This window comes from Candoia aspera, chromosome 7, assembly GCF_035149785.1.
Source record: "Candoia aspera isolate rCanAsp1 chromosome 7, rCanAsp1.hap2, whole genome shotgun sequence".
NCBI lineage: Eukaryota > Metazoa > Chordata > Lepidosauria > Squamata > Boidae > Candoia > Candoia aspera.
The window spans coordinates 24,271,336-24,298,392 of NC_086159.1; the positions used below are offsets into that span (position 1 = coordinate 24,271,336).

The following is a 27,057-nucleotide window of genomic DNA, read 5'->3' on the forward strand; positions in this document are numbered from 1 at the left end:
GTCATGACCTTCCTGTCTTGGGTGGCCCTTCACGGTTTAGCTCATGGCATCATTGAGGTGCTCAAGCTCCAGCACAAGGTAACGTTCCTTTGCTGAAGAAAATCTAAGTACATTACTGTATTAATCATAGTTGATAGTTATGAGACATTTATTGTATTGTCCCTATATATGTTTACACACAAACCCTTCCCTGTTCAAGTAAGTTTCCAAGTCTGATTCTTTACAGCGTACCAGATGCACTTTTGTCATTGCATTATTTGCTTTTAATCATTTAAAGTCGCCTTTAAGGTATGCGACTCTAACCGCGTCGCAGTTAACTTGGTACAGTCTGCAAAGGCGCACCCAAAAAAGCCTCGTTTGCAACGACCATTTCATAATGGTATTATGTAATGATCAACTTTAGCCACGAAGGTGTACATTAACAAGCTCGCAGACCTTTAAAGACTCTGATTCTCGTTCTCTCTTGGCTTCAATTGCCTATTGCAACCCTGCAAGTGGGCACATGCGCAGACCACGCGCCCCAATCCAGAAAGAAGCGCGGGAACGGGGGAGGAAGGAAAGTGGATGCGCACTTTTCTCTCGGCAGGTGGGAGCACTAAGGAGATACATTCACTCCTCGTGCGTACTACGCACCTATCCTCGCCGGATTTGTCTGAGCGCCATAAAACGAACGCGCATCAGAGAAACCTCCACGAAAGCCCCGTGCTCATCCGGGTCTTTTGCTCTCGAGCCAGAGGGTGTGGTTAGAACAGCCGATCAGCCCCCACTCTTGGGCCTCGCTTCTTCGCTCGGTGAAGCGAGCGCGCGCGCTTTGCTTCCTTCAAAAGCGCGCTCACTCTTGCTCTGGCGCCTTACTTTGGGCCATGTCTCGATTAATGCCATGGCAACCTTAGAACGCGGGGAGACCCACCACCGCTCCCCACCAGACGAAACACATTTCAGAAACGTGAGCCGCCGGAGATCACGTCGAGCAGCTGGCCAATGGGGAAAAGAGGGTGGGGCTTGGCGGTCTCGTCACTCGGCACAACTGCGTAGAGTCACAGGGCGGACGGCGAGGCGAGTGAGGTTCGGCTTGGAGTGCAGCGGGGAAGCGGTTGGAGAGAAAAGAGAAGGAAGAAGCCGCGCGCTTCGCGACCGAGCCGCTCCCTCTCTTTCCCGCCGCGTCTCCGGAACGTCGTGGGGCTCCTTCCCCAGCTGTGAGCGGGCGCGCGAGACTGAGGAAAAGGGGTGATGCGTTTCCCGCTGGCGGCCATCTCCACCGCTCCCGCAGCCGCTGCTTCCACCGCCGCAGCCGCTGCCTCCACAGGGTCCTAGAGCAGCTCCAGAGGGGAGTTTTTCGTCCCCCGCTCCTCCCGCCTCGCCCCCACATTGACCGGAGAGTGGGCCCTTAGTGGCGGGATCCCTCTCGACATGACCCGTGAAGCCAACCTCACTCATTCCTGAGCAGCCGGCGACGCTTTTCCGCTTCTCGAGCCGACCCCCCCACCCCAGCGAGTCGGTGTGGGCGAGTGACGGGCCGTCGGAGATGGGAGTGAACTCGGTGCACTGGTTCCGCAAGGGGCTTCGACTCCACGACAACCCGGCGCTGAGGGAGGTCACCCAGGGAGCCGACACGGTGCGCTGCGTCTATATCCTGGACCCCTGGTTTGCGGGCTCCTCCAACGTGGGGATCAACCGGTGGAGGTGAGCGGGCAGGCGGCGGCGGTCCTCGGATGAAGCCGGTCGCTGCTCAAACCCATTCGAAGGCTTTGCGCAGGCGCGCCAGCGTCTGATTATACAATGCCGGGGCTCCTCGGCCGCCTTCGCACTCGTTTCTGACGTCTTAACGCTCAGAGCAGGAAGGGAGGGGGGACGATGACTGTCGCCCGCCTGCTCTCGGCAAAACAGGCTTGGTGCGCGCTTGCTTCCTCCTGAATTCAGCCCTTGTTCCCTAGGAAAGGCGTAAAAGGTGTCATAGACTGCAGAAGGCTGTGCTAGCTTCTCTTAATGGCGTGGGAAAGAGGGCTTAGAATGTTAATACCAAACCTTTGGCATTAGGTAGCTTGTGTTGGAGACGATAAAACGTTTTGTATAAATCAAATGGCTCTGTAATCCTATTCTTTTTAGCTGATCCAAAAAGGATGTTAGTAATCACATTTCTTGAGATGATAGAGCAAGTAACATCTACCAAGGCCCCCTAAGGTGAAAGTTTTGTATTATAAGAGATGGTTTTGTGTCCTGATTTCCCCATTATTGTGCTTGCTGTGCAAAAGACACTTAGTCATCACTTGGTTATATATATATATGGTCACTCTGCTATCCCTACTCTTGCTTGCCATGTCAAGTAATGTTCTTAGTTGGATCTCTTCGAGTCCCTTCCTGATGCTGACAGCAGAGAACCAATGACATATGCAATCCCTCCTGTTGCTATACACACTGTGCATCTCAACTGAATGTTTCATAATCAGTACTGAGTTCATAGAATTTGTGAAAGGTCTGCCAAAAGTTCTTGAGTTAGAATAGAACATTGGAAGTACCTGTTTGAGTGTAGTGCTTGGTTTCATTATAGGAGGAGAGTTGAGCAAAAATATAAGCTTTTGCGAGCTGGTTCTAACTTCATTAGATGAAGTGAAAGCTTATGCCTTTTAAAGCTTTAAAGGCTTTTTAAAGAGCTTCAAAAGCTTATGCTTTATCACAAAGTTTATGCCTTTTAATAAAATGTGTTAGTCGGAAAAGGTGCTACCCGGCTCCTGAATTTTTGTTACCAGACTAACACAGCTATCCTTGGACAGTGTCTACAATGAAAAGCACTAAGTTCAGTTGGATGGAGTGGAAATCCATAAAACCTACCAAGAAACTGGCACAGAAACAAACAGGGTATCTGATGAAGTGAGCTGCAGTTCATTAAAGCTCATGACTTTCAATAAAATTTGTTAGAGAAGGTGCTACCAAACTCCTCCTGATTTTTAGCTGTTTGTTCTGTTTCTTTTAAAAAAGTTGTAAAATTAGGAAATACATGCTGTGTTATGCATTTAATTTACAACACTGAGTGTAAACTTTATTCAGTACTCCCCTAGTGGTGTGGAAAGCAGATATCCGGTCATAGCAGAAGTGTAGAATGAGGCTATAGCTCAGCAGTGGAGCATCTCCTTTGCATGTAGAAGGCCCTTGGTTCAACCCTTGGCAACCTCAGAAAAGTGCTATTTTAGAAAGCCATTCCCAACATAAAGAGTTTTGCCAAGTGATACAAGGCTTCTTCTGATACAGTATCCCCAGGCGGTGTAACAGTTGTGGGTATAACTAATGCAGTTTCAGTAGAGTATGTTTTTAACATACTGAAACAAGGATCAGGGAATAAATCATTTTCAGAACTTTATTAAGACCTAGTGTTTTTAGGATAATTCATTTTTAAACTCTGAAGACCCAGTTTTCTGTTTATGTCTTTGTTTTGAAGTAACAACGATCAGTGGCCCAGTTACAGGTAAATGGAGAATTATAGGACTGTTGTATAATGGCAGCAGCAGGAATAGCCACTAGGCAAGAAAAATGAAAAATAAGTTTGCTTTCCATAACATGAATTGTGCAGCTTCTTGTGTGGCTATTGGCAATTGCCTGGTTGTGGTGTCTTGCAAATTTTTCAGCCTTTTTAAATCCAGTGTTAAGTACTTAAATGTCATTAATTTGAAATCTAGACCTCCAAGGATTCTGATTTTTCTGGGAACAAGCAAGCATGCTAATATATCTTGCTGGATCACTATCATTTGATTCTTGGCAGTTGATCCATTGTTGATTTAGCATTATATGCAGATAGTGTTCCTGGTTTGTAAGTCACAATAAGTTGAGGATGGAATTGCTTGGGTTTGTTAGACCTCTCACTGTTAAGGAAACCAAGTGAGAGAGATTGAACAATATGTATCAGTGGGTTGCAACATTATTTATGGGTTAGGCTGCGAGAGCTGGACCGTAAGGAAGGCTGAGAGAAAGAAGGAAGATCGATGCTTTTGAACTGTGGTGTTGGAGGAAAATTCTGAGAGTGCCTTGGACTGCAAGAAGATCAAACCAGTCCATCCTCCAGGAAATTAAGCCAGACTGCTCACTTGAGGGAATGATATTAAAGGCAAAACTGAAATACTTTGGCCACATAATGAGAAGACAGGACACCCTGGAGAAGATGCTGATGCTAGGGAGAGTGGAGGGCAAAAGGAAGAGGGGCCGACTAAGGGCAAGGTGGATGGATGATATTCTAGAGGTGACGGACTCGTCCCTGGGGGAGCTGGGGGTGTTGACGACTGACAGGAAGCTCTGGCGTGGGCTGGCCCATGAAGTCACGAAGAGTCGGAAGCGACTAAATAAACAACAAAAAACATTTGTATCTTACTTTCCATCTGTGTACTGAAGTACACAATATTGAAAATATCCTGACAAAGAAGTAAATGCAGAGATGCTTAGAATGTATGCAAAAATTTTGGGCATGATGCAGTGAGGTATATTGGAATTATTAGTTAGTGATGTGGTAAGATGTGTGCAAAATTCATGTTAAACTTGTGAATGAGTTTCATTACAGCTAGCCTACTGACATGCTGTGCAGAATTGCTAGCCTGCTGTGACATTTAGCAATCATTGACCTCTTTTCTTTTCATTCTTTTCCTGTAGCATATGTTATAGTATTCATATTGTGAGAACTTAATGTTCAGGCGTTTTACTGTGTAACTTTTTTTTTCTGAATATGCCTTGTTTCTTCATTAACAAATTAAATTAAGAAAAATGAATTCACAACAGGTTGAATTCTTAAAGTCTGTTATGTGGTTCTGTTAAGATTCCTGTGACTCTTGTATACAACAACTAACTATTGTTTGCTAAATATTCTATTTTGATGTCAAGGATGGACAGATGCAGAGTTCCTCCTCAGGTACAATAAAATAAATATCCATTACGTATTTTATCTTACTGGTGTAAGACAGGAATCCTCAGTGTGGATATATTTCAGAATTTGAAGAAATGGTTGCCATGTGGGTCTGTTAGTCACAAGAACAAATAACTTGCCCAAGAAACTAAATACAAGGCAGAAATCAGATATAAGCAAAACTAGGTATTTTCCATTACCAAAAGAGTAGTTTTTTTATAAGTGAGACTGATCATATTTTAGGAGTTGCACTACAGTTTTTCCTCCCATTTTAAAGTGGTGAGAAGATGTGTTGTCACTTCTAAGCAGTCTTGGGGTAGTTGTGTGAGGCTCTGAAACTGCAAGTTAGATGATTCACCTGGAAAATGTAAGTGGGAAATTGTCATCAGTTTTCACAATTGTGATAGCAGAATGCTCCAAGGGGCATAAAATTACAGTTCAACACTGGAGGTGGGTTTGTGACCTCAGTTTGCCCGGAAATGATGCTATTGTATCAGTGTGTATAGTTCTCCTGGCTCTTAATTCAGCTGCATATCTATGTTATAAGGCACGTATCTATTCAACTACGTATCTGTCACATAGCATCTATGTATAGCAAGTACATACAGATAAGTGATTTTTTGTTCTGGAAATCTGTACTGAAAGTAAATCAGTGAAGGTACTTTCTTTTGCATAGATTCCAGATGTATGGACTTCAAATCCCAGAATTCCAGAGCCAGCATGGCCATTGATTAGAATTTTGTGAGGTGAAGTCCACACACCTGTTGCCAAGGTTGGAAAACACTGTGTTAGACAAAATAAGGAGCTCAAATTTTTATGACTTAGATTTTGAATCTAAAAGCAATTTTATATTAAGCTGATTAGCAAACAAGTTACTACTATTGAAATAAAAATGTTTATACTATGTATATATATCCGCTGTATTATATCGGTAAAAATACCCAAATAAATTAAAGGCAGGAGAGAAAAGTAAAGAAAGGAAAACCTTACTAAATAATTTAAACCAGCACCATTTATTACACTCCACATATGTTTGTATCAGTGCTAATCATCCTTCTTTGTACATTGTCCATATACCAAATCATACCTTGACTTATGTACTTTTTTCACCTTGTTCTTTTTGAGGATTTTATCAAATATTACCTGTATTACCAGCTTTATTCATTATTTGTAAAAGAGATTTTTAAAAGTTCTTCCCTGATATTGTGTTATATTAATAGTTTTATAAAACACTTCTGTTTATTATTTGCAAGCCAGTTATAAATGGTATATGTATTTCTTGCCCATATTTTCATAATTAAAAGTTACGTTGCAACTTAGTTGATTTTAAGAGTCAGACTTTAATGACTCACAACCAGCCATAAAAGATTTGCTTTGGGGCAAAACTTTCCAAGTCCTACAGTTTTCTCCATAACAAATTGGTTTTTGTTTTATTGCAGCTTGACTTACTGTAGCATGAGTCAGGTCTGTAGCCTACATTCAATCCATGGATGTCCTTTGTTTGATCTTTGAATCTCCTTGTCATTTATCCACCAAAGGACAGTAAAAGAAGTAAAAATAGCTGCATTTGTCATTGCTAATTGTGGTGAAAATTTAGCAGTTTGGTTCCCATTTCTTCTCTGTGAAAGGAGTCAGATTTTTGTTTCCACCATGTATTGTGGTGAGAATATGTGTATTTCTGATGGCCTATACCAGCACATGATAAATCTCTTGGGCCTAAAATATTATCCAGCTCTGTGTTAGGCTGTGACAGTGGAATTGTGTCAGAGAAGAGCTATTTAGGGATCCATGACCTTTACTAGCCCAGATGCTCTTTCAAAAGTCCAAATGTCCTAAGATCTTATGGAAAGTTTTGTTGTTTTTTTAAAGGGATGCCTGGGTAGATGCTATGTTGTTAACCAGGTTTAGCCATTGTCAATGTGTATCTTCATAGACAACATTCTGACTTCTGTATTTGAGCAGTAGATATTAGAATTATGTTGATTTTGATTACATGTTAGTGAGAATGGAGAAACAATTGATGGAAAAGCTTCCTAATATTCTAACCGTAGTACAATAATTCATTTTACTCTATTCTTTGACATTTAAATGTTTTAGGCTTTAAAGATACAGTTGTCTGAAATACTGTAGCCTAGTTTTGTGAGTTTTTATTTTCTTTTTAACAAAATTCTGATTTTGTTTAGAAGTGCAGCCTGATCTCTTCAAAACACTGTGGTGATGAACTTGAAATTCAAGTTATGAAACTGTGTTGTAGCATGATCTCTAAAGTAGGTCATAGTGACGGGGAGTAGTCCAAACAGCCTGGTGGTTGCTAGAGCAACGGCCTATTTAAAAAACTTTCTGTTGATTCATATTGAAGTAAGCCTTTAGAAATCATGTAAATAAACTGGATAAGAGATATACACCAAAGGTGATAATAGTAAAGGTTTGTTAAACTGGCTGTCTTTCTCTAGAAAGCTTTAGGGACTTGAAAGGTGAAATGGTATATTTTTATCTTATTAGATGTTCTCTTTCTTCATGGACCAGTGAAACATAGTTGTGTGATACATGAAAAATTATCAATATAACACAAGTATTCCCTTTAATAACTGTTCCTGGTTTTGATTATAATCAATATATTCCTTCCTTTACCTAATAATAGAAATTGTTGCAAATCTGGTTTAAGAATACATCTGAATTTCTAGGCAACAAATTCTCAAACAGTGGAATTAGATTCAGGGTTAACATTTTCAACCATTTACCTTTTTAACATTTAGTCAATTACAGTATATTAAAACAGGCTTACAAATGATTCAACATGTATATTATGAATTAATAAGAAAGTACTTTGATCCAAATCCTAAACTGGCAGCCAGAAGGGCAGGGATGGGGGGGAGATAAGCAGGTAGGGGGAGTTGAAGTGGAGGCAGTTTGCGCAGGGCAGAAGAACATGACTCTGGGACATTGCAACAGTTGTAAATGCAAGGACTGGCCGTAAGTCCATTTTTCCAGCACCATCGTAAGTTTGAACAGTTGCTGAACAAATGGATGTAACCCGAGGACTACCTTGGTAGTCCTTGCTTAGTGACCACAATTGGGACCAGCAACTTGGTCACTAAGCGCCATGGTTGCTAAGTGAAAAATCATGTGACCATGACAGGCTTACAGCCTTACTTCCCCTTCAGTCATTAAGCGAAGCACTGCAGTCGCTAAGAAAAAAATTACGTGGCTGTGACTTACGATTTTGCTATCGCCTACCCTATTAACTTTGCTTGTCACAAGCTGATTGCAAAGCACATGAATGGCAATCACATGAGTGAGGGATGCTGCAACAGTCATAAATGCAAGGATTGGTCGCAAAGTTACTTTTTTGGCATTGTTGTAACTTTGAATGGTTGCTGCATGAGACACTCAGTAAACAAGGATTATCTCTACATTGGTGAAGGTTGGTTTGGACTTCAGACAGAAGCCCAGGATTCCACTAGTCCCCATAACCCACCCACCCCCAACAAATTTGTGAGTGGTAGATGATATGGCAGCTGAAAATAGGCTCACTCTTTTTCCTGGGCTGAAATAGGTAATTCATGACCCTCTAGAACTGGTGCTGCTTCCCACAGCATCCCTTTTTTATTTTAAATTAACAATCATAGGTGCTTGTTTTCTTTTGATAATTTAAAAAGACTTTTCTATAGCAAAATGATGCTTATTCCCAAGTAAGAAACTAGGGGCCAATTTTTAAGACAATAAAAGTCAGTATCTAAAATAATGGTCTGTCTGTAGTTCTCTCAGAGCAAGCACGACATGTTCCAAAAACTAAGCTGGAAAACCTTAGATCTTTATTGGAAGGTGAGCACTTTTTAATATGGATTCTCTACCTGACAGACCAGATTAGAGACAGATTATCATTGAGAAGATCTATATGGTTGCCAAGAGTTGACCGTGACTTCATGGCACATTATCATTCTAAAATTACCTCTCTTTGGCTGATGGAAGAGAATTTAAAAGCTACTGGATGTACTTCTTCCCTTGTGAACCAAATAAAATTTTAAAGATATTTGAGCAAAAGAAGCTGAAATGTATGTATATATAAAATTTTAGTCACTGCCCATCTCACTCAAAGAGTGACTCTGGGCAGTTTACAGTAAAACAAGAATAAGGACAAGAACTATGCTTAAGTTACTGTTAAACTTGGCTCAGGACCAAGTTATAATAGGTAGATAGCAAGCAATTACAAACTGCCAAAATCTTGGAAAGTCCTGTGTAAGAAGATTTTGTCTAAGCTGCAAGATTTTACCCAATTTTTTAATTAAAAAAGGAGGCAAGTGAGCACCATCTAGTGGTCCCACATGGCAAAGCTGAAGCAAAATGGCTGATAGGAATGTGTTGGCTATTGAAATGAAAACTATTAAAAAACTATTAAAACGGGGGGAGGGGGGACACAGATAAAGTAAGCAATCTGAAAACACATTTTAATGTGCAAATCCATTCCATTCTCATTTGAGGAAACAATGTTGAAAACTGCCCTTTGCAGTAAAGAACAAACTGTAGTTACCAAGCAACAAGTATCTGTACCTTGCTCAAAACAGCAAAAGCAAACATTTTAAATTGCTGCCCTTGCACATAGAGAACAAGGGAGGTCTTGTAGGCTTAGGCATTGTTCCTGTTATCATAATGCTAACTATGGTTTAGTGTTATCTGAACTGGATCTATATGTGAAAGGTGAAAGGTCCCCTGTGCGAGCACCGAGTCATGTCTGACCCTTTGGGGGGACGCCACTTTCACGACACCTTCTTGGCAGACTATAGTGAGTTGGCTTGCCATTGCCTTCCCCAGTCGATGTCATGAGTACTGATGGTGAGCAGGAGGGGGCCCCTATCCAGCGGGGAAAACGCATGCGTAGTACTGAGGAGTTAAGCAGCCATTCAAAGAGACACAGATCAGACTCGCCTTGACTTTTGGGGTTTATCTGTCTGGGTTTTTCCCACGCTTCTTCAGTTTGTTAGGATTTTCTGTCTCATGTAGCAGTAATAAAACACTAGAGACCTATTCCTTGTCTCAGCGTGGTTCCTGACTGTTAGGACAGTGACCTTCCCCAGCAAGCTGGGTACTCATTTTACCAACCTCGGAAGGATGGAAGGCTGAGTCGACCTGAACCAGTTACCGGAGAATCCAGCTTCCACTGGGATCAAACTCGGGTTGTAAGGAGACTTTCGGTTGCAATACTGCCGCCTACCACTCTGTACCACATGAGGCTCCATATGTAATATACTGGAATTGAAATGCAGTCATCAAAAATTATTTTTGGTGCCGAAAATGCTTGGTGAAAGAAATAGAAGAGAGGTCCCATCATAACACTTGAACGAAGATAGTTCTTGGGAAACTGCTCTGCTGTTTTGATTGCCAGCAACTGCTACCATATATTAAAAATAATACTGTGGCTTAAATGTAAAACTATCAGAAGCCAAGGAATAAGAATGCTGGAGTACTGCAGTACCATTCAGTTTGCAGGATATAATAATTAAGTATATTAGTAAAACTGATTTGTTTATTGAAGCAATAAAAAGACTTGGGAATTTTCGTTTTCTGAAATAACTTTACTTTTTAAAAATCATAAAATCAACAATTATTTTAGTTTAGAGTTTCAGTAGTTCCATTTTATCAACCATATCAATACAGTACAGTGTGTCGTTTTTTTCCAAGAAGAAGAAATAAAGATTTAACTATGTAATGTGCATTTAGATTAATAAGAGCATCTTATCTATTTATTCATATAAATATTCTTGTTCACAGGGTTTGATATATCTGTTAGAAACTACATGCGGTGTAACACTATAACCTTCAGGAAATTTGAGATTATAGAGGAAGTACTTGTTGGTGGAAAAAATGGGGCTGGAAGAAACAAGGGACAAAATTTGTTACAGAAGTCAGTTTTGAGTATTGATGGGAAATTCTTGGGAATAGAGGAAAAAAACTCAGAAGCCTGATTCATCTGTCAAGTGTTTGAATCTCCCTCTTCAAATGGAAGAAAAGAGTACTATTTATATACATTTGATAATTTTATCAAACCTGGATAACTATAATATTTGAACTATTCTGTCCTTTGTTAGTTAATAATTGAAAAGCTTTACAGGTCATCATAAAGACTCTGGTTACTAATCGTCTTCCAAGTCGTATGCGGACCATCATAAGTAGGATCAGGTTTTTCTTACACTTGGTTTAAAGCATTGGCTCATGGTTTTTTGCCTATGACTACTGCTGCAGTAGTTCTAAAGTTAGTCTAGAATATTCTCTTCATAGCTGTCGCTTCTCTTTCAACCATTCTCTGTCCTCAGATTTGTGGAACAGGGGAAAATAATTATTTGGACACCTTAAGCAACTTGAAGTGAATTTTTTTAATATAATCATTAAAATACAATCTGCCAGCTATCAAAATTAATCAGTGCCTCCCTGTAGTTTTGAAAAATAAAAAGCTTACTGGTCTACTAATAGTCAAAAATGTTAGAGGATTAAGCATGGCATTTGTTCATGTATTTCTGTACTATAGATAGAGTTGCACTAATTCTGATAATTTAATGTTTTTAAGTTTAAGTATTTTTAAGTGAATCAACAAATTTAAAGTACTGCTAAAATTCCAATTGTAGATACTGTAATCGGCTACAAGATGTTCCTGATTCTTCAGAGATTCTGATCTTTACCAAGTAATTGTTTTTCCTATTTTGGCCATCATGATATTTTGCAATGAATGATGTATTTAACATCTTAGTGTCGCTTATTTTACCAAGAGAAAATAAGCCTTGGGACATTAAACTTTTTTTTATATAGGCAGTCCTCGTTTAATGATGGTCCGAAGTTACGACGGCCTCTGAATGAGTTCTTTATGGCCTGTAAAGCATTTCCAAGCGTCACAAAATTGTCCCCCCCCCTCCCCGTGGTCACATGATCTCATTTTGGTCATTTGGCAACCGGCTTGCATTTACTACTGGTTGCAACGTCCCACAATTGCATGATCATGTTTTGCAACTTTTTTTGCCATTTTATCTGACTACTGGGCCATATTTTTCTGACATGTCAGGACATTTTTCATCACCCCAGTAAAGTCAACATCATAGTAAGCAGGCTTTTTTCTCCATGAATTGAACAGTGTGTCCATGTGCACACACACACACAAACGAGACACCCAGAAGCGACTTAGAAAGTACTTCATGAGTTGGAAAAAGGAACAGCTGCTTTACTGATTTAAAGAAAGGTGCTTTGTACTTCTGATTTGCACAGCTTTAGTAAACAACCTGTTATGAAGGGAGCGGGGGCTCAAGAAGAGCAGCAGCATAAGACCCAAGGAGTATTTGACATTTTAAGAGACTGCTGTTGCCTTTTTCTTTAAAGGATTTTTTTTTTTACAAGACAGCCAGTGTCCTCTATGTGTATACCCATTAGAATCAGTATTTTTGTATATAGAACCAAGATCATAGATTATGACTGATTATAATTCTTTCTGCACAAATCTTGTCTTTGTGGAAAACATTTACATTTACATGGGGTCCAGTTCTGTTATTTTTGAAAGAGAAGGGCGAAATTTTTTATCTACCTTCATGTCATCCTCTTTACAGGTTTCTCCTTCAGTGTCTTGAGGACTTGGATGCCAACTTGCGAAAACTAAATTCTCGTTTGTTTGTGATTCGAGGACAGCCTGCAGATGTATTTCCTAGGCTTTTTAAGGTAAGTTTGGATTATTTGAAGAGGCCCTGAAGCAAGTACAAAAGTATTCACAAGATTCTGGAATGTATGTTCAATGATATAATTGCCAAGATGAGGTTTATGTGAACAGATAATCCTGGATTTTTGGTTTTCAACTTACTTGAATACTATGGTTAAATTTAAAAAGCTGTCCATGTAATTTTTATTGGGCATACTTAATGGGCATAATTTGGCTGCGATTTGCTTCATAACATTGGGAATTAAAAATAAAAACCTAGTCAAATTGCTTAGTTTTTAATTCTTTATCTTCATTACAATTTCATATTATAATGTGATCAAATATCTTAAATACAAATATCATCTGTAAAGACGAAGCAAAAATTTAAGCTCACAGTACCTTGTTTCCATAATGTATATTCACTTTTTCTTTCTGTTCTAGCTTAATTCTTCCAACTTGATAACCCTTGGTAAAATCTCTTCAGATTAAAGCAAAATTAGATTCTGTATGTACACACTTGTAAAAGAGGGAAGGAAAGGCTTAATTGCATATAATCCAATTTTATGAATATGGACATTTTAAGAGGAAAGTAATAAAAAGTATTGTTTGGAATCTTGGGGGGGATCCTGCCCTGATAGTTAAATATAAATAGTAAAATCTGTTGTATCTGTTCAGTGCCCTTTTCCAATACTGTTTGGAGAGAAATGCTAGGAAAGTGGAGCTAAAGCACTCTAAGTGTTTTGATATTACTGTACATTTTAATCCAATATTCATTTTATGGGGTCCAGTTCTGTTATTTTTGAAAGTGGAGGGCAAAAGACCTTCTTCCAGCTTGCTTAAAACCTTCTGTGGCAGAATTCTTGGCTTTTATATGGAGAATAATTGTTCTGCATTTGCTATGTAATATAGCCAACCATTTGTTTTTATGCATTCAGAATAAGTTAATATATGTTATTCCCTCTTATTCCTTGACAATTGATGTTTTAAAAAATCATATCATTATTTGAAATTATAGGAATGGAACATTTCAAAACTTTCTATTGAATATGACTCTGAACCATTTGGAAAGGAGAGAGATGCAGCAATTAAGAAGTTGGCCACTGAAGCAGGGTTGGAAGTCGTTGTGCAGATATCGCATACTTTATATGACTTAGACAAGTAAGTTAACAACTTAAGTGTAAAAGAGAAAAATAATAAGTAATTAAGCAGTATAGATAGAAACTGATAGTGACAGAGAATAGAAAATAATTCTGAATCAAACATTTTCTATTACAGCATTTTCCTGTAGAAATACAATTTTTTGTTAAAATATATCAATTCTTACAATTATTTAGTAGCAAAATGGATGGTTTCCACATCAATCAGATTTAGCAGTTTAATTCGTTTTAAGCACTATGAAACATATTTATATCTATGTATGAAACCTGTATAGTTCTGATTTCAACAAATTGACTTATGGCACTTTATAGTAAAAACATAAAACATCCATGATAAAGAACAATAAAACATACGTGGTAACAGGACTCAAATGCAGCATTAAAACGGCCATGATAGTTTAAAAATAAAATATTTTAAACATTAGTGATGTGAAACAATAACAGAAAACTTGGTGATATTTGTACACTAGGGAAAAGCCCTATGAAATAGCTGTCTTTAGTTGTTTCCTGAATGTTGTCTGAGAGGAGGCAAGCCTGAAATCAATGGGGAAGCTGTTTCAGAGAGTTGGGATTGCAACAGGAAAGCAGCACCTCCTGGTAACAGCCCCCCAAATTTTCACCAGCAACTTCTTTCAATGCAATCTTACTGGTCAGGATAATTCTGGCTGGATAATGTAGTCCTGAGTATACCTAGGTGCTAAGCCATGAAGGGCTTTATAAGTTAAAACCAGCACTTTAAAATGTACCAGAGACCAATTGGGAGCCAGTATAAAGTCTGAAATATAGGTGTGATGTGTCGTTGATGGTGACTGCTAATCAAAACCCAGGCCACTGCATTCTGGAGCATTTGCAGTTTCCAAGTAGTCTTTAAAGATAGCCCTATATAGAGTGCATTACAGTAGTCCTATCTTGTGGGGACAAGAGTGTGAGTTACTGTAACCAGGTATCCCACCCAGATAAGGTGATAACTGACGCACAAGTTGAAGTTGGGCAGAGGCTCCCCTGCCACAGTCTCCACCTGCTGGTTTAGCAGGACCCATGTGTCCTGTTCTCCTGTCCAGGAGAACTCCCAAGTCAAAGATTAGTTCTTTTATAGATAGTGTTTCCCCATCAAGAGACAACATTGGAGACAGGAGAACACCAATGTATTTAGTAACGTCATCTTACTAACTTCAGCCTGTTTTGTCCCATCCAGACACTTACAGCCTCCAGACACTGGGAAAGAACCTCCATGACATCTCCAGTCCAGCCTAGGGTAGTAATACAAAGCTGGATATTGTCAATGGTACTGGTGATAGCACACCCCAGACTGTTGAATTACCTCACCCAGCAGCTTCATGTAAATGTTAAAGAATAGGGGAGAAAGGACCAATCCCTACAGCACTCCACAAGTGAGTGGTCATATGGGTGATCTGTTCTCCCCCATAAACATCAACTGGAACTGCCTGCTGAGGAAGGAGTAAAACTACTGTAAGACAGTGCCTCCAATCCCTAACCTCTACACCTAGTCCATAAGGATACCATGATCAATGGTACTGAAATACACTGAAAAGTTGTATTGGACCAGGAGGAGTATTCTCCCCCATCCATGTCTCAACAAAGGTCATTCAGTAGAGCCACCAGTGCTATCTCAGTGCCATACATCTGAAATGTAACTGGAAAGGATCTAGATCAGGATTTATCAACCAAGGGTCCACAGAACCCTAGGGTTCCGCGAGAGGTCACTAGAGATTCTCTGGGAGATGACAATTTATTTAAAAAGTTATTTCAAATTTGGGCAACCTCACATTAAAGAGGTAAGTTTCACCCTTTATTTTTAGCTTAAGAATGCTGTTAATGCATATATACAGGCCTACCTGTGAAACGAATATAATAATTTTGTAACTTCCGGCCTGTATTTGAGCCTGAATGTGCAGGGGTTTCCCAAGGCCTGAAAACTATTTCAAGGCTTCCTCCAGGGTCAGAAAGTTGAGAAAGGCTGATCTGGATGGTCTGTTTCATCTAGCCTTACAATAAAGCAGAATTAGCTCATCTGGTCGTGTTTCCTGTCTGGTTTACCTGGGAGGGCTGACATCAGTCTTCTTAAGTCTGAAAATGCGAATCTCTTTTCAAAGGGGATTTTGAATCAGATACTGACCCAAACACCCACCATTACCTAGGCTGCCTTTCCCCTGGGAACTGTTCTCTCCTCTTCCTGTTTAAAAACAACAACACGAAACCCTATGGACAGCTCATCCCCATCTACCCCTTTATTGCAGATAGGAGCTCTCCACACAGTGCCCCATCTCTTGCTTAGGCAGATATTCAAAGCTAGTATCACATCCCCTGCCCTAGATATGACAAAGTATCCTGTTAGTTGCCCCTGGGCACTGCCTAGTTTAGTGGGGTGCAGATTATTACAGTCCCTAACTCCCCTTCAAATTATAACTGTATTTCTTAAAACACTTTAAAAAGTCTAATAAAAATAACTTTTAAGTAAAACTTACATTTAATATTTAAGGTATTGTTTTTTTAAATGTTTCTCCCCTATGAAAACATTTCAGTTCTGTCACTTTTGGCTGTTCTGTTACTTTGGTTGTTGAGATGTTGGAAGTGGAAAATTAATGGTTTCCATACCAGTCAATTTTGCAAACTAGTTTCCAGAGCCTTGATTTTTTGATACTGAATTGAGTTTAGACTACTTACAATACTTAAAAATATATTCAGGAAGTACAAGTACTGGAGCAAAAATGACATTATTCTTGAATGATAGCCTTCTGTGTCCAGTTTCTGGCCAGCATTAAACTTTTTAGCTATGGGTTTACTTTTTGTATATCATGGAGTAGAATGCATTGATAAACTTCTATAGTTCGTGAAACCTGAAAGATTGTCAGGCAATAATATGAGGAATCTAAATGGAACTGAAATATTAACTATATTAAGATTAATCTATTAAAATGTATGGAAGTGAGAGATTGTCTCTTCCTTTTCTTCACTTAATTTTTTTTTCTTTTAAAACTGTTTTTTCCAAGTATATTCAGAAAATAGGGTTGTACAGTGCTGCAGAGTCAAAGCAAAAAAGTGATTTGGAGCATGCAGGGATCTGCATGTAGCATGTGTCTGCAGTACGTTAAACCAAATGTGTGTTTTCCTGGGATGGTGCTACAGCTGTGGAGGGCAGTCGTATTATACAGGAAAAGATACAGCTACTCTAAGGAGCTGCAGACAGGTACTGAAATAGGACTGTTGTCATGCGCTCTACATGGGGCTGCCCTTGAAGAATATCTAGAAGCTTCAGCTTGTGCAGAATGCAGTGGCATGGGTAGTTATGTGTGTTCTAGAACAGCGCAAGTTACGCCTTTGCTCTGTGAGTTGCATTGGTTGCCAGTCTGCTTCCGGGTCAGTTCAGGGTGCTTGTTTTGACCTTTAAACCCCTTCATGGCTTGGGGATGGGGTTTGAGGGACCGCCTCTCCCCAGTTACATCTGCTCATCCCATCAGATCCGGCAAGAGAGGCATGTTGCGGGTCCCATCTCTCAGGGAGCTACACTTGGCAGGCCCGAGGAGGTGGGCCTTCTCTGCCTTGGCACCTGCCTTAATGGAACATTCTCCCCCCTGAAGTGAGGACAGCTCCATCCCTCCTTTTTTCTGGAAGTCCCTCAAGACCTGGCTTTGTCATCAGGCCTGGGGGTCCCCGGGGACTGGTGAGATCTTGGGGTGGCTCCACTGCTGATCAGATCTGTCATGAGTAAGGATGGCGAGCAGGGGGTTCCCATCCAGGCTGTTAAGCGCATGCGTAGCACTGAGGAATTGGGCAGCCATTCAAAGAGACACAGATCGGGACCGCCTTAACCTTTGGGGTTTATATGTCTGGGTTTTTCCCACGCTTCTTCAGTTTGTTAGGATTCCTGTTATGTACAAGCAATAAAACATTAGAGACCAGTTCCTTATCTCAGCGTGGTTCCTGGCTGTTAGGACAAGATCTCTTGAGTGGCGGGGGGGGGGTTAAACTTTTCTTAATATGACTATGTTTGATATATTTATTGTTTCATACTGGTTTTTTTTTTTTGCTGTATGCCGCCCAGAGTTACTTCTTGTGAGATGGGCAGCCATATAAATTTGGGAAATGAATGAATGAATAAATGTACCCCAGTACACATCTTCTAAGAGTCTTACACAGCCCTAATATAAAACATGATGAATTATATAGAAGACAGAAATGATCCGTCCTTCCTCCCTTCCTTTGCTTTGTAAATACAATAGATTTACTAGCCAACAATCCATTAGAAAGTATGTGTGTGGCTTTTTAAAGCCCATTTCTTCTTCTTTTTTTAAAAAAAGTTAAAAACTTGGAATAGAAATAGACTACATCTCTTCAATTTGGTGATGTGATGAGGAGGAGACTGGTGCACAAGCTGCATGTAATTCATGGGGCATGGATTGACTACAATACTTAGGCACAAGGAGTATAGAAAATTATACTCAACCGCTTTTTTAGCATTTTAATGTTGGTCTGAGACCTTGTTTCTTGTAGTAATTTCTTTGTAACCAATTGTTACCTAGCGTTTCCAGTGATCTGTTCATTCATCCACAGAGTAACCAAATATATTGTCATTTAACGTATTTCATTAATTATTTGTCTGGATTAAGATGATTGGAGTTGCTGTATTAGCTGTGCCCCTTAGCCTTTTCTATGTTTCTAATGAGGAATTCAGTTACTCTATCCACAATATGAAATAAATGTCTTGACATATTACAGGTGAGAAATGTATAGTTGTACAACAAACAGTGATTCTAAAAGTATAAATTGACATTGCATTCTTTGTATGTAGAATTATAGAATTAAATGGAGGGCAGCCACCTCTTACGTATAAGAGATTCCAAACTCTAATAAGTAGAATGGAACCATTGGAGATGCCTGTGGAAACTATTACTGCAGAAGTAATGTCAAAATGTACCACCCCAGTTTCTGATGATCATGATGAGAAATATGGTGTTCCATCACTGGAAGAACTAGGTAATCCAAGATATATACCATCATTCTTATTCCTTGTATATTACTAAAAAAAATGCCTCTTCTAATATGTGGTCATAAGTAGGAGGCTCTAGTTAGTTTGCTTATAGAAGATAGTAAGGTCTAATTGAAGGATCTGAATGATAATATCCTACCATTTACAACAATACTTAAAGCTCTGTATAAGAAAATCATACGGTCTAGTTTATTAATAGATGCTTCTTCATAGGTAGTATTCTAGAATGTGTAGGGTTGCCACATAATCACAGAGTTTCTTGAAAATATTTGCTTTATTGTGAAGTGAAAAGAGCAAGCCCCTAGTTGTTAAAGTTTTAAAGACTTGCTCCTAATTGGATGTTGACAACTCACCGAGGATTTCTAGTAGCTGAAAGAGGGACTTTAGCATGTCTTCCACTGCACTGAGTAGCAAATCCTGAATAAATTATTCAAAACTCAAAACTTGCTAGTTAAGCATTGGGTTCAGATCAGTGTTTTCATTATATATGTATAGTAATTGTTTAACCTACTGAAGTTTTATAATCTATACAAATTGCAGCTTGACTAATAACATTTGACTAATGTTTTGGTATTGTAGGTTTTGATACAGATGGATTGCCTTCTGCTGTTTGGCCAGGAGGAGAAACAGAAGCACTCACGAGACTGGAAAGACATTTGGAAAGAAAGGTATGTTGTTCAACTTCGTTGTCCTACAAGCATAGTTCAATACTTTACTGAGGTATGAAAAGTTGGGCCAGAGTTCTAATAAAATGAACTTGGAGAGTGTTGTCCTCTATATGCTTGTTTTCTAGTATAGTATGCTATGCTATGCTATGCTATGCTATGCTATGCTATGCTATGCTATGGTTTTTATTGAGAAGTAATTCTGAATGCTTTAATATATGATTAGCTTTAATTTTGCATATCAACTATACCTGCAGTTAAAACTTTTATACTGCATAGACCTTTACAATCCCACCTATCCATCCTTTGTACCCCTTGGGCTTTTTAAGTGAACAGAGAATATCATTTATTTATCTAATTAATTAAATTTATGCCACCACCCATCTCCATCAATGGGGGACTCTGGGCAGTTTACAATAAAATGATACTAAAAACATCCACCTAATTTACCATTAGAAATATAAATAGAAAATAAATATAAAATCCAAGTGGAGATGGAACACAATCACTAAGGGGTGCTATGGCGCCAGCCACCCTCTGGTGGAGCTGTCCCTCTCTCGCTTCCCAAGCAAGGCAGCAGAACCAGGTCTTCAGTTTCTTCTGGAAGTCCGAGAGCAAAGAGACCCATCTCAACTCCGAGGGCAAGATACTCCAAAGGGCAGGCACCGCTGCAGAGAAGGCTCACCTCCTGGACCCCGCTAGATGAAATTCCTTTGCTAATGGGGTCCGTAGCATGCCCTCCCTGCCTGCCTGACCAGGTGGTGGGTCGAGGTTATGATGTTATATTAAACAGAGAATTTGGAATATAGACCCCTGAAGGCACAGAAGCTCTATTTCACACTATCTGGAAGATGGGCATCATTACAAAAGTTTTACTTCAGTAAAATACTTTTCTAGTTTTGCAGTATCCAGATCCTGGAGAAGTGAATTACAAAATAAGCTGTTAACTCTTCTACATATATTTTAGTATCTTGTCTGTATATTTAACGCAAGTATTGATTCAAATGTGATGATTGGAGGGGGAAAACCATCAAAAAATTATCACTGTTTTCCTGCAATGAAAATTTACTAAGCATCTTCAATACAGGATAAATAGTGACTCCTTTATAATTCATGTGTAAATACACTGAAAATGATATGTATGAGTGATTCTCATATTCTGAGAATTTGTTGTATACCTGTTGCAAGTTTGGTTTTTAAAATGGTTGGTAAGAAACACATAATAACAAACAGTAAATATAAATACGCTTTTTTCTTTTTAAGGCTTGGGTAGCAAACTTTGAACGACCTCGAATGAATGCAAATTCCCTTCTCGCAAGTCCAACAGGACTTAGTCCTTATCTACGTTTTGGCTGCTTATCCTGCCGCCTATTTTACTTCAAATTAACAGACTTGTACAAAAAGGTATGAATTGACCACCTGGATTTACCAGTATTTTGTCTGTGATAAGACATGTATTTAAAAACTGCGTTTTTATCACATGTCTTGATTTACAGGTGAAGAAGAACAGCTGTCCTCCTCTCTCCCTCTATGGCCAATTGTTGTGGCGTGAATTCTTTTACACAGCAGCAACTAACAATCCACGATTTGATAAAATGGAAGGCAATCCCATATGTGTGCAGATCCCGTGGGACAAAAATCCTGAGGCTTTGGCCAAGTGGGCAGAGGGTAGAACAGGATTCCCTTGGATTGATGCTATAATGACCCAGCTGCGTCAGGAAGGCTGGATCCATCATCTTGCCAGACATGCTGTGGCATGCTTCTTAACTCGAGGTGATCTATGGATTAGTTGGGAGGAAGGAATGAAGGTACAATTTTCTTTTAATTAATGAATTTTGGTATTGCCCTTACAATTTCATTTTGATATCTCAAGCTTGTAAATGTTTCTAAATAACCTTAACACAAGTTGTATTACCTAGTCAGTTTGTACAAAATAAGCTGTGGCTATATACGGTTGATTCTTCTACAGAACGTGTTGTATGTAACTCCTCTTATTATTAAAAGCCTTGATATATTTGCTTCTTTAACCAAAACAAAAAAACATCCTTTACTTGCAGTTCTGAAGCCACATTGTTGGACTGAGTTGTGAGAAAATATAGTTTGGAGTTTGCTGCAACTGTAATTAATGCAAAACCTGTAGGGTGAGCTGCATATAGTTGCTGTCAACAGCAGTAAACGTTATATAACATAAACCAGTTTAACTAAGTAGCAACACCTAGTGGCTAATCAACACATTATAATGTGCATTCAGAGTATTTTCTTGTTCTCTCTAATCCCTTCCATACCATTCACATACTCACTCTCCTTTAGCATATTAAAACATGATTGATAATTGTTCAATAGAATGCAAACAGGCTGATCCTGTGGGTTGGATTACCCTATAGTACTGTGAGCAGTTAATGCTAGTGGTTCAAAATCTCATTCTGTTTTCAGCAGTGTATTTGCATCATCCATTTTTTTAAACACGTAAGCTACCTTGAGTCTTTTCTGCAGTTAAATAAGTTGCCTGCTGAATTGACATGTTTCAAAAGTTTACTGTATAGAGTATGTATTTCTCCTCAGCTTTCTCCTATATGCTTATACGTGGACATTTTAAAAGCCAGCATGAAACAAATTGCTACTTGAAACTGTATTCCCTGAAAAAAAAGTAAATACGGGGCTACATTAATTCAGTGTTTTTGGTTTTTTGGTAGGTATTTGAAGAATTGCTTCTTGATGCAGACTGGAGTGTAAATGCAGGCAGTTGGATGTGGCTGTCTTGTAGCTCATTTTTCCAGCAATTTTTCCATTGTTACTGTCCTGTGGGTTTTGGCAGAAGAACTGATCCTAATGGGGACTATATCAGGTTAAGCACCATTATCAGTTTAAAATGAAACATTTTAACTAGCTTATTAAAACAAACACTAAAAATGATGGGAACTATTTTCATTTCTTTTTTTTATTAAGACGGTATCTACCTATACTCAGAGGTTTTCCTGCAAAGTATATATATGATCCCTGGAATGCCCCAGAGGGAGTCCAGAAAGCTGCAAAATGTATAATTGGAGTAAATTATCCAAAGCCAATGGTGAATCATGCTGAGGCAAGTCGATTGAATATTGAAAGGATGAAACAAATCTACCAGCAACTATCCCGATACAGAGGATTGGGTATGATGAAAAGCTTTGATTTCAGTTTTTACTTTCATGATTTTTGGCCTGAAACTCTTAATTGCTGAAATCTTGGTATAATATTTGTAACTGGCTGACTGAAGAATGAAAAGTTATTTCTCTTGCACTTTTCTCTAATATTAACTGTTTTTAAAGTCATAAGTTTAACATTAATGAAGAGCTAATGTATTAATATCACATTATAAGCTCTATTCCTTTCATGGTCAGAACATTGCAATGACTTCTTGTCAGCCCCACTAGTTAGACCTGACCAGGAAATCAACTCCACATGAAGACTAAAACTTACTTTTATTGAGATTGGCTATGATAACAGAAGCTTGTAAATCTGTGCTGTATCTCCTTCTTCTATAGTTCAGTGAATTAGGAAGGTGTTACTTGAGCCACTTCCGAATGTTATCTCATTCTGGATTTCAAAAATGTTTCAGCCTCTTTTGCCTAGGCAATGTTTTGTCAAGGTCATCTTCCTTACTCTCTGCACATGTATTGTCATGAGTAAGGATGGCGAGCAGGGGGCTCCCATCCAGACTGTCAAGCGCATGCGTAGCACTGAGGAACTGTTCAGCCATTCAAAGAGACACAGATCGGGACTGCCTTAACCCTTGGGGGTTATATGTCTGGGTTTTTCCCACGCTTCTTCAGTTTGTTAGGATTCCTGTTAAGTACTAGTAATAAATATTAGAGACCAGTCCATTGTCTCAGTGTGTTTCCTGGTTGTTAGGACATGTATACAGGTAGTCCTCATGTAACAACCATTCGTTTAAAGATTGTTCAGACTTAAGAAGGTGCTGAAAACAACGACTTAAAACTGATCCTCACACTTATGACCGTCACAGCGTTCCCCATGGTCACGTGATCGTGATTTGGGCGCTTGGCAGCCACTTCACATTTATGACCGTAGCAGCATCCCAGGGTCATGTGCTCACCGTTTTTGGTTTTGGGCAAGCAAAATCAATGGGGAAACGCATGATTCGCTTAACAACCATGTAGTTTGCTTAATGTCTGCAATGACTGGCTTAACAACCACTGCAAAAAAAGGTGGTAAAATCAGGTCAGATTTGCTTAATGACCGCTTCGTCTAACAACCAAAATTTTGGTCCCAATTCTGATTGTTAAGTGAGGGCTATCTGTACTTGTCTGTGAAGCCACATGCCTAGTGTAGAATGAACATGGAGTAACCACATATTTCATTTAGAGATAGGGAATACAGGTTTTCATCTTAACCACCTTTAACAACGTGTTACATATGACACTGTTTTTTCTTCCACACATAGTGGTGCTTAGAAGTTTGTGAACCCTTTTGAATTTTCAATATCTGCATAAATATGACCTAAAACGTGATGTGTTCTCCATACAAGTCCTAGGAAAATGAGAACACAATTAAACAAATGAGTCAAAAACATCAGACTTGTTCATTTATTTATTGAGGAAAATAAATACGAGTTTGATTTTCCTGTTGCTTTGTAATATTTTATTGTTGTATGTTGAACAGATAATTGAATTTAATTTTGTAACCTATCCTGGACTTTTTGATAACCAACGCATAAAACTTTGAATAACAGCTTTTATTCACTACATTCAACTTTTTAAAAAAAGGAACAAAGCATTGACATTTTTTATTTTAAAAACAGAGTTAACCATTATTTAGGGAGAATTTCCTGTCTTTCCATGTTGAGGATCAGTTTATTATTAACATTCTTAATTACTGTTTGTAATATTATTGTTTTCTTGATCTTTCCAAGTGACATTCCAACATTACTGATCTTTAGTTTAAAATACAGTCTCTATTTGAATGGGATTATTTTCTTAACATAATGCTTTATTTTAATTGTTATTGGGAAAATCCACTCCTTTTTTGGTTGAAATGCAAAGAGTATGCATTTGCAAAGAGGGCCAAAAACACAGAGAAGCCCCCCAAAAGCCTGTACCTCATTTTGAGGCTACTGCATTTTATTTTGATTAGGTCTCCTTGCTTCAGTGCCTTCTAATGGAAACGGAAATGGAAATGGTGGTCTAATGGGATATTCTCTAGGGGAAAATCCCCCTGGTTGTACAGGTGCAAGCGGTAAGTTACTCCTATGTTAGATGTTGTTATTTATGCTGCTTAGCTTTTCTATTTAACTGCCTACCCGCATTATAATAATAAGCTTTCTGAAGCCAAAATTTTAATAACACATGACACTTGGAGCAATTCTGTTATGGAAAGGTTTATAATCAAGCACACTGAATTAGCCAAGTTAGAATACCCACATCCAGGTGTGCTGGACCAAAATGCCAAGGAATAGGTATAGTAGGGAAGTTTCAGTACATTTCCTTAGGTAGGCAAATAAAGTATGAGAGAATGTGGGAGATTGACAATGATGCTACCTCTTTTTTTCTTCTTGACACAGTGTCCATTGCTGCCAGGCCTTTAATTTTAGGGAAGTGGTACACTGATATTAATCCTTAACTGGTCATTTCTTTGGGCACACAGGCAATAGATTGGATTGAACTGGCAGAACATTTAGTTGGTGTGCTTCAGGCACAGTTCCCCAACTCCTCCAATATTTTTGGCTATTCTTCCTTCCTCTTTCTTCCTCCAGAATATATAATGTATAAATCTCTAAAGTAGTAAGTAATGCATATATAAGCATGGATCCTTAACAGGAAAGAAAAGTGGAGGTGTACGTTTCATTCCACTTCATACAAAATACATATAGTTGATGATAACTAATAGTCTTTGTGGTGGAATGTGCCCCTGAAGAGGGGGATGATGTGATGGAGTTCGGAGCTGAGGGAGTAGAGGGTGCATTCCAGGCAGATAAGCATTCTCACAGCTTGCACAGTTTGGAGAGAGAGGGGGATCCAAGGAAGAAAGTTAGACTCACACCGCCCTAGATTCCCAAGGGTATTTTTCCCTTTAGCTCAGTTAAGGAACCTTTAGTCTGGCAAGATTCTGTGTATGGTAGAAACAATAAAGAAACTAGAGTTGCAACTTCAGCTCAGTGTTGTTTCTTCGCCAATTATCCTGACAGTCTTTCTCAGCAGGAAAGAAGTTTTACTTAATTGTATATATCTTTTGAATTAATGATACAGGGTTCCCCTATCATTTTGGCTTGTAGGCACCTTTGGATTTTTACAAAATAGATGCTAAAAAGAATCTTGTCCATCTACATAATGACTGCCATGAAGATGTAATATTTGTTAGAATATTAATTGTCATGTTCTCTAGGGGTCTTCCCCCCTCTCCTCTCTCCTCTCCCATGCCTCCTGGATATTCCATACTATAGTCATGTGAAAAAGTAATACACCCCATGTAAAGTTATTTCTTTTTTAACACATGTGGACATATCAATACTTTATCTTCATTCAAACAGTATGTAAAGGTGATGTAATTGAACAAAACAAAAAACTACGAAAAGTTGACTGCAATCATTTATTCAACAAGAAATTAACAGATATGCCATTTCCTTCTGTGGAAAAAATAAGTACACCTTGGCTCTAATACCTGATAATGTCCCCTTTGGCAGAAACAACATCAAGCAGGCCTTGTTATACCATCTATCAGTCTCTGACTTTGACTGGGAGGAATTTTTTCCCATTCTTCCATGCAGAATTTTTTCAGCTGTGCGATGTTTGAAGGGTTTCTTGCATTCACAGCCAGTTCAGATCACCCCACAGCATCTTGACGGGATTTAGATCCGGGCTCTGACCTGGCCATTCCAGAACCTTGCCTGCCAGCCAGCTATTCCTTGGTGGATTTACTGGAATGTTTAGGGTCATTGTCATGCTGCAAGGTCCACTTTTGGTTGAGCTTCAGTCTTCTGACGGATGGTCTCACATTATCCTCAAGCACCCTCTGGTACAATGAAGAATTCATAGTGGATTCTATCATGGTGAGCAGCAAAGCAGCCCCAAACCATAATGTTTCCATCACCATGTTTTACAGTTGGTATGAGGTTCTTCTGGGGGAATGCTGTCTTTGGTTTTTGCCAAACATGTCTGCTGGTGCTGTGGCCAAATAAATTGCCTCTTCAATCCAGAGCACATTGTTCCAGAAATCCTGGGTTTTGCCTAGGTGTTCATGAGCAAACTTTAGTCAAACTTTAACAACAAAGAGCAAATCAAATTAAATGTCGAAGATTTAAATGAGACAGGTTCCTGCCAGATCCTCTCTAACAATGTTCTAAACATTTGCACCTCATCTGGTGCACCTGTTTCTAATTATAGGTATTTGAGGTAACAATAAATGTAGGGGTGCACTTAATTTTTCCACAGGTGAAATTTGCATTTATTTAAATTACACAATGCTCTACGAAATGTAAATGGTGCATGATATTTATTATATCCCCTGTATCAATATTGTTGAAATGAAGATCAGATATCTGTTGAAATACGTTGAAAAAGTAAAAAAAAAAAAATTCAATGGTGTGCACTTCTTTTTTCACATGACTGTATCTCTGTACTTCTGAGGAGGTGGACACACTTTCAAACAAAGCATGGAGCTGCCTATTATTTTTGTGTTTT

General features: G+C 39.0%; 1 protein-coding gene across 3 annotated transcripts in view; it reads left to right on the plus strand.

Moving 5' to 3' along the window:
- Positions 1 to 1,025: 1,025 nt before the first annotated feature.
- CRY1 (cryptochrome circadian regulator 1) overlaps positions 1,026 to 27,057 on the plus strand; it is a 33,669-nt gene continuing 7,637 nt past the window's right edge. The window contains exons 1-10 of one of the 3 annotated variants that reach the window (XM_063308549.1): positions 1,026 to 1,683; positions 12,469 to 12,577; positions 13,570 to 13,712; positions 18,522 to 18,706; positions 19,299 to 19,387; positions 20,648 to 20,788; positions 20,881 to 21,192; positions 22,078 to 22,229; positions 22,331 to 22,533; positions 24,515 to 24,616. In XM_063308549.1, the coding sequence (XP_063164619.1) occupies positions 1,526 to 1,683; positions 12,469 to 12,577; positions 13,570 to 13,712; positions 18,522 to 18,706; positions 19,299 to 19,387; positions 20,648 to 20,788; positions 20,881 to 21,192; positions 22,078 to 22,229; positions 22,331 to 22,533; positions 24,515 to 24,616 (1,594 nt within the window). In that variant the 5' untranslated portion in view covers positions 1,026 to 1,525. Of the gene's footprint in view, positions 1,684 to 12,468; positions 12,578 to 13,569; positions 13,713 to 16,722; positions 16,920 to 18,521; positions 18,707 to 19,298; positions 19,388 to 20,647; positions 20,789 to 20,880; positions 21,193 to 22,077; positions 22,230 to 22,330; positions 22,534 to 24,514; positions 24,617 to 27,057 lie in introns of those variants that run through there. The other 2 variants (XM_063308547.1, XM_063308550.1) reach the window with 2 other exon arrangements.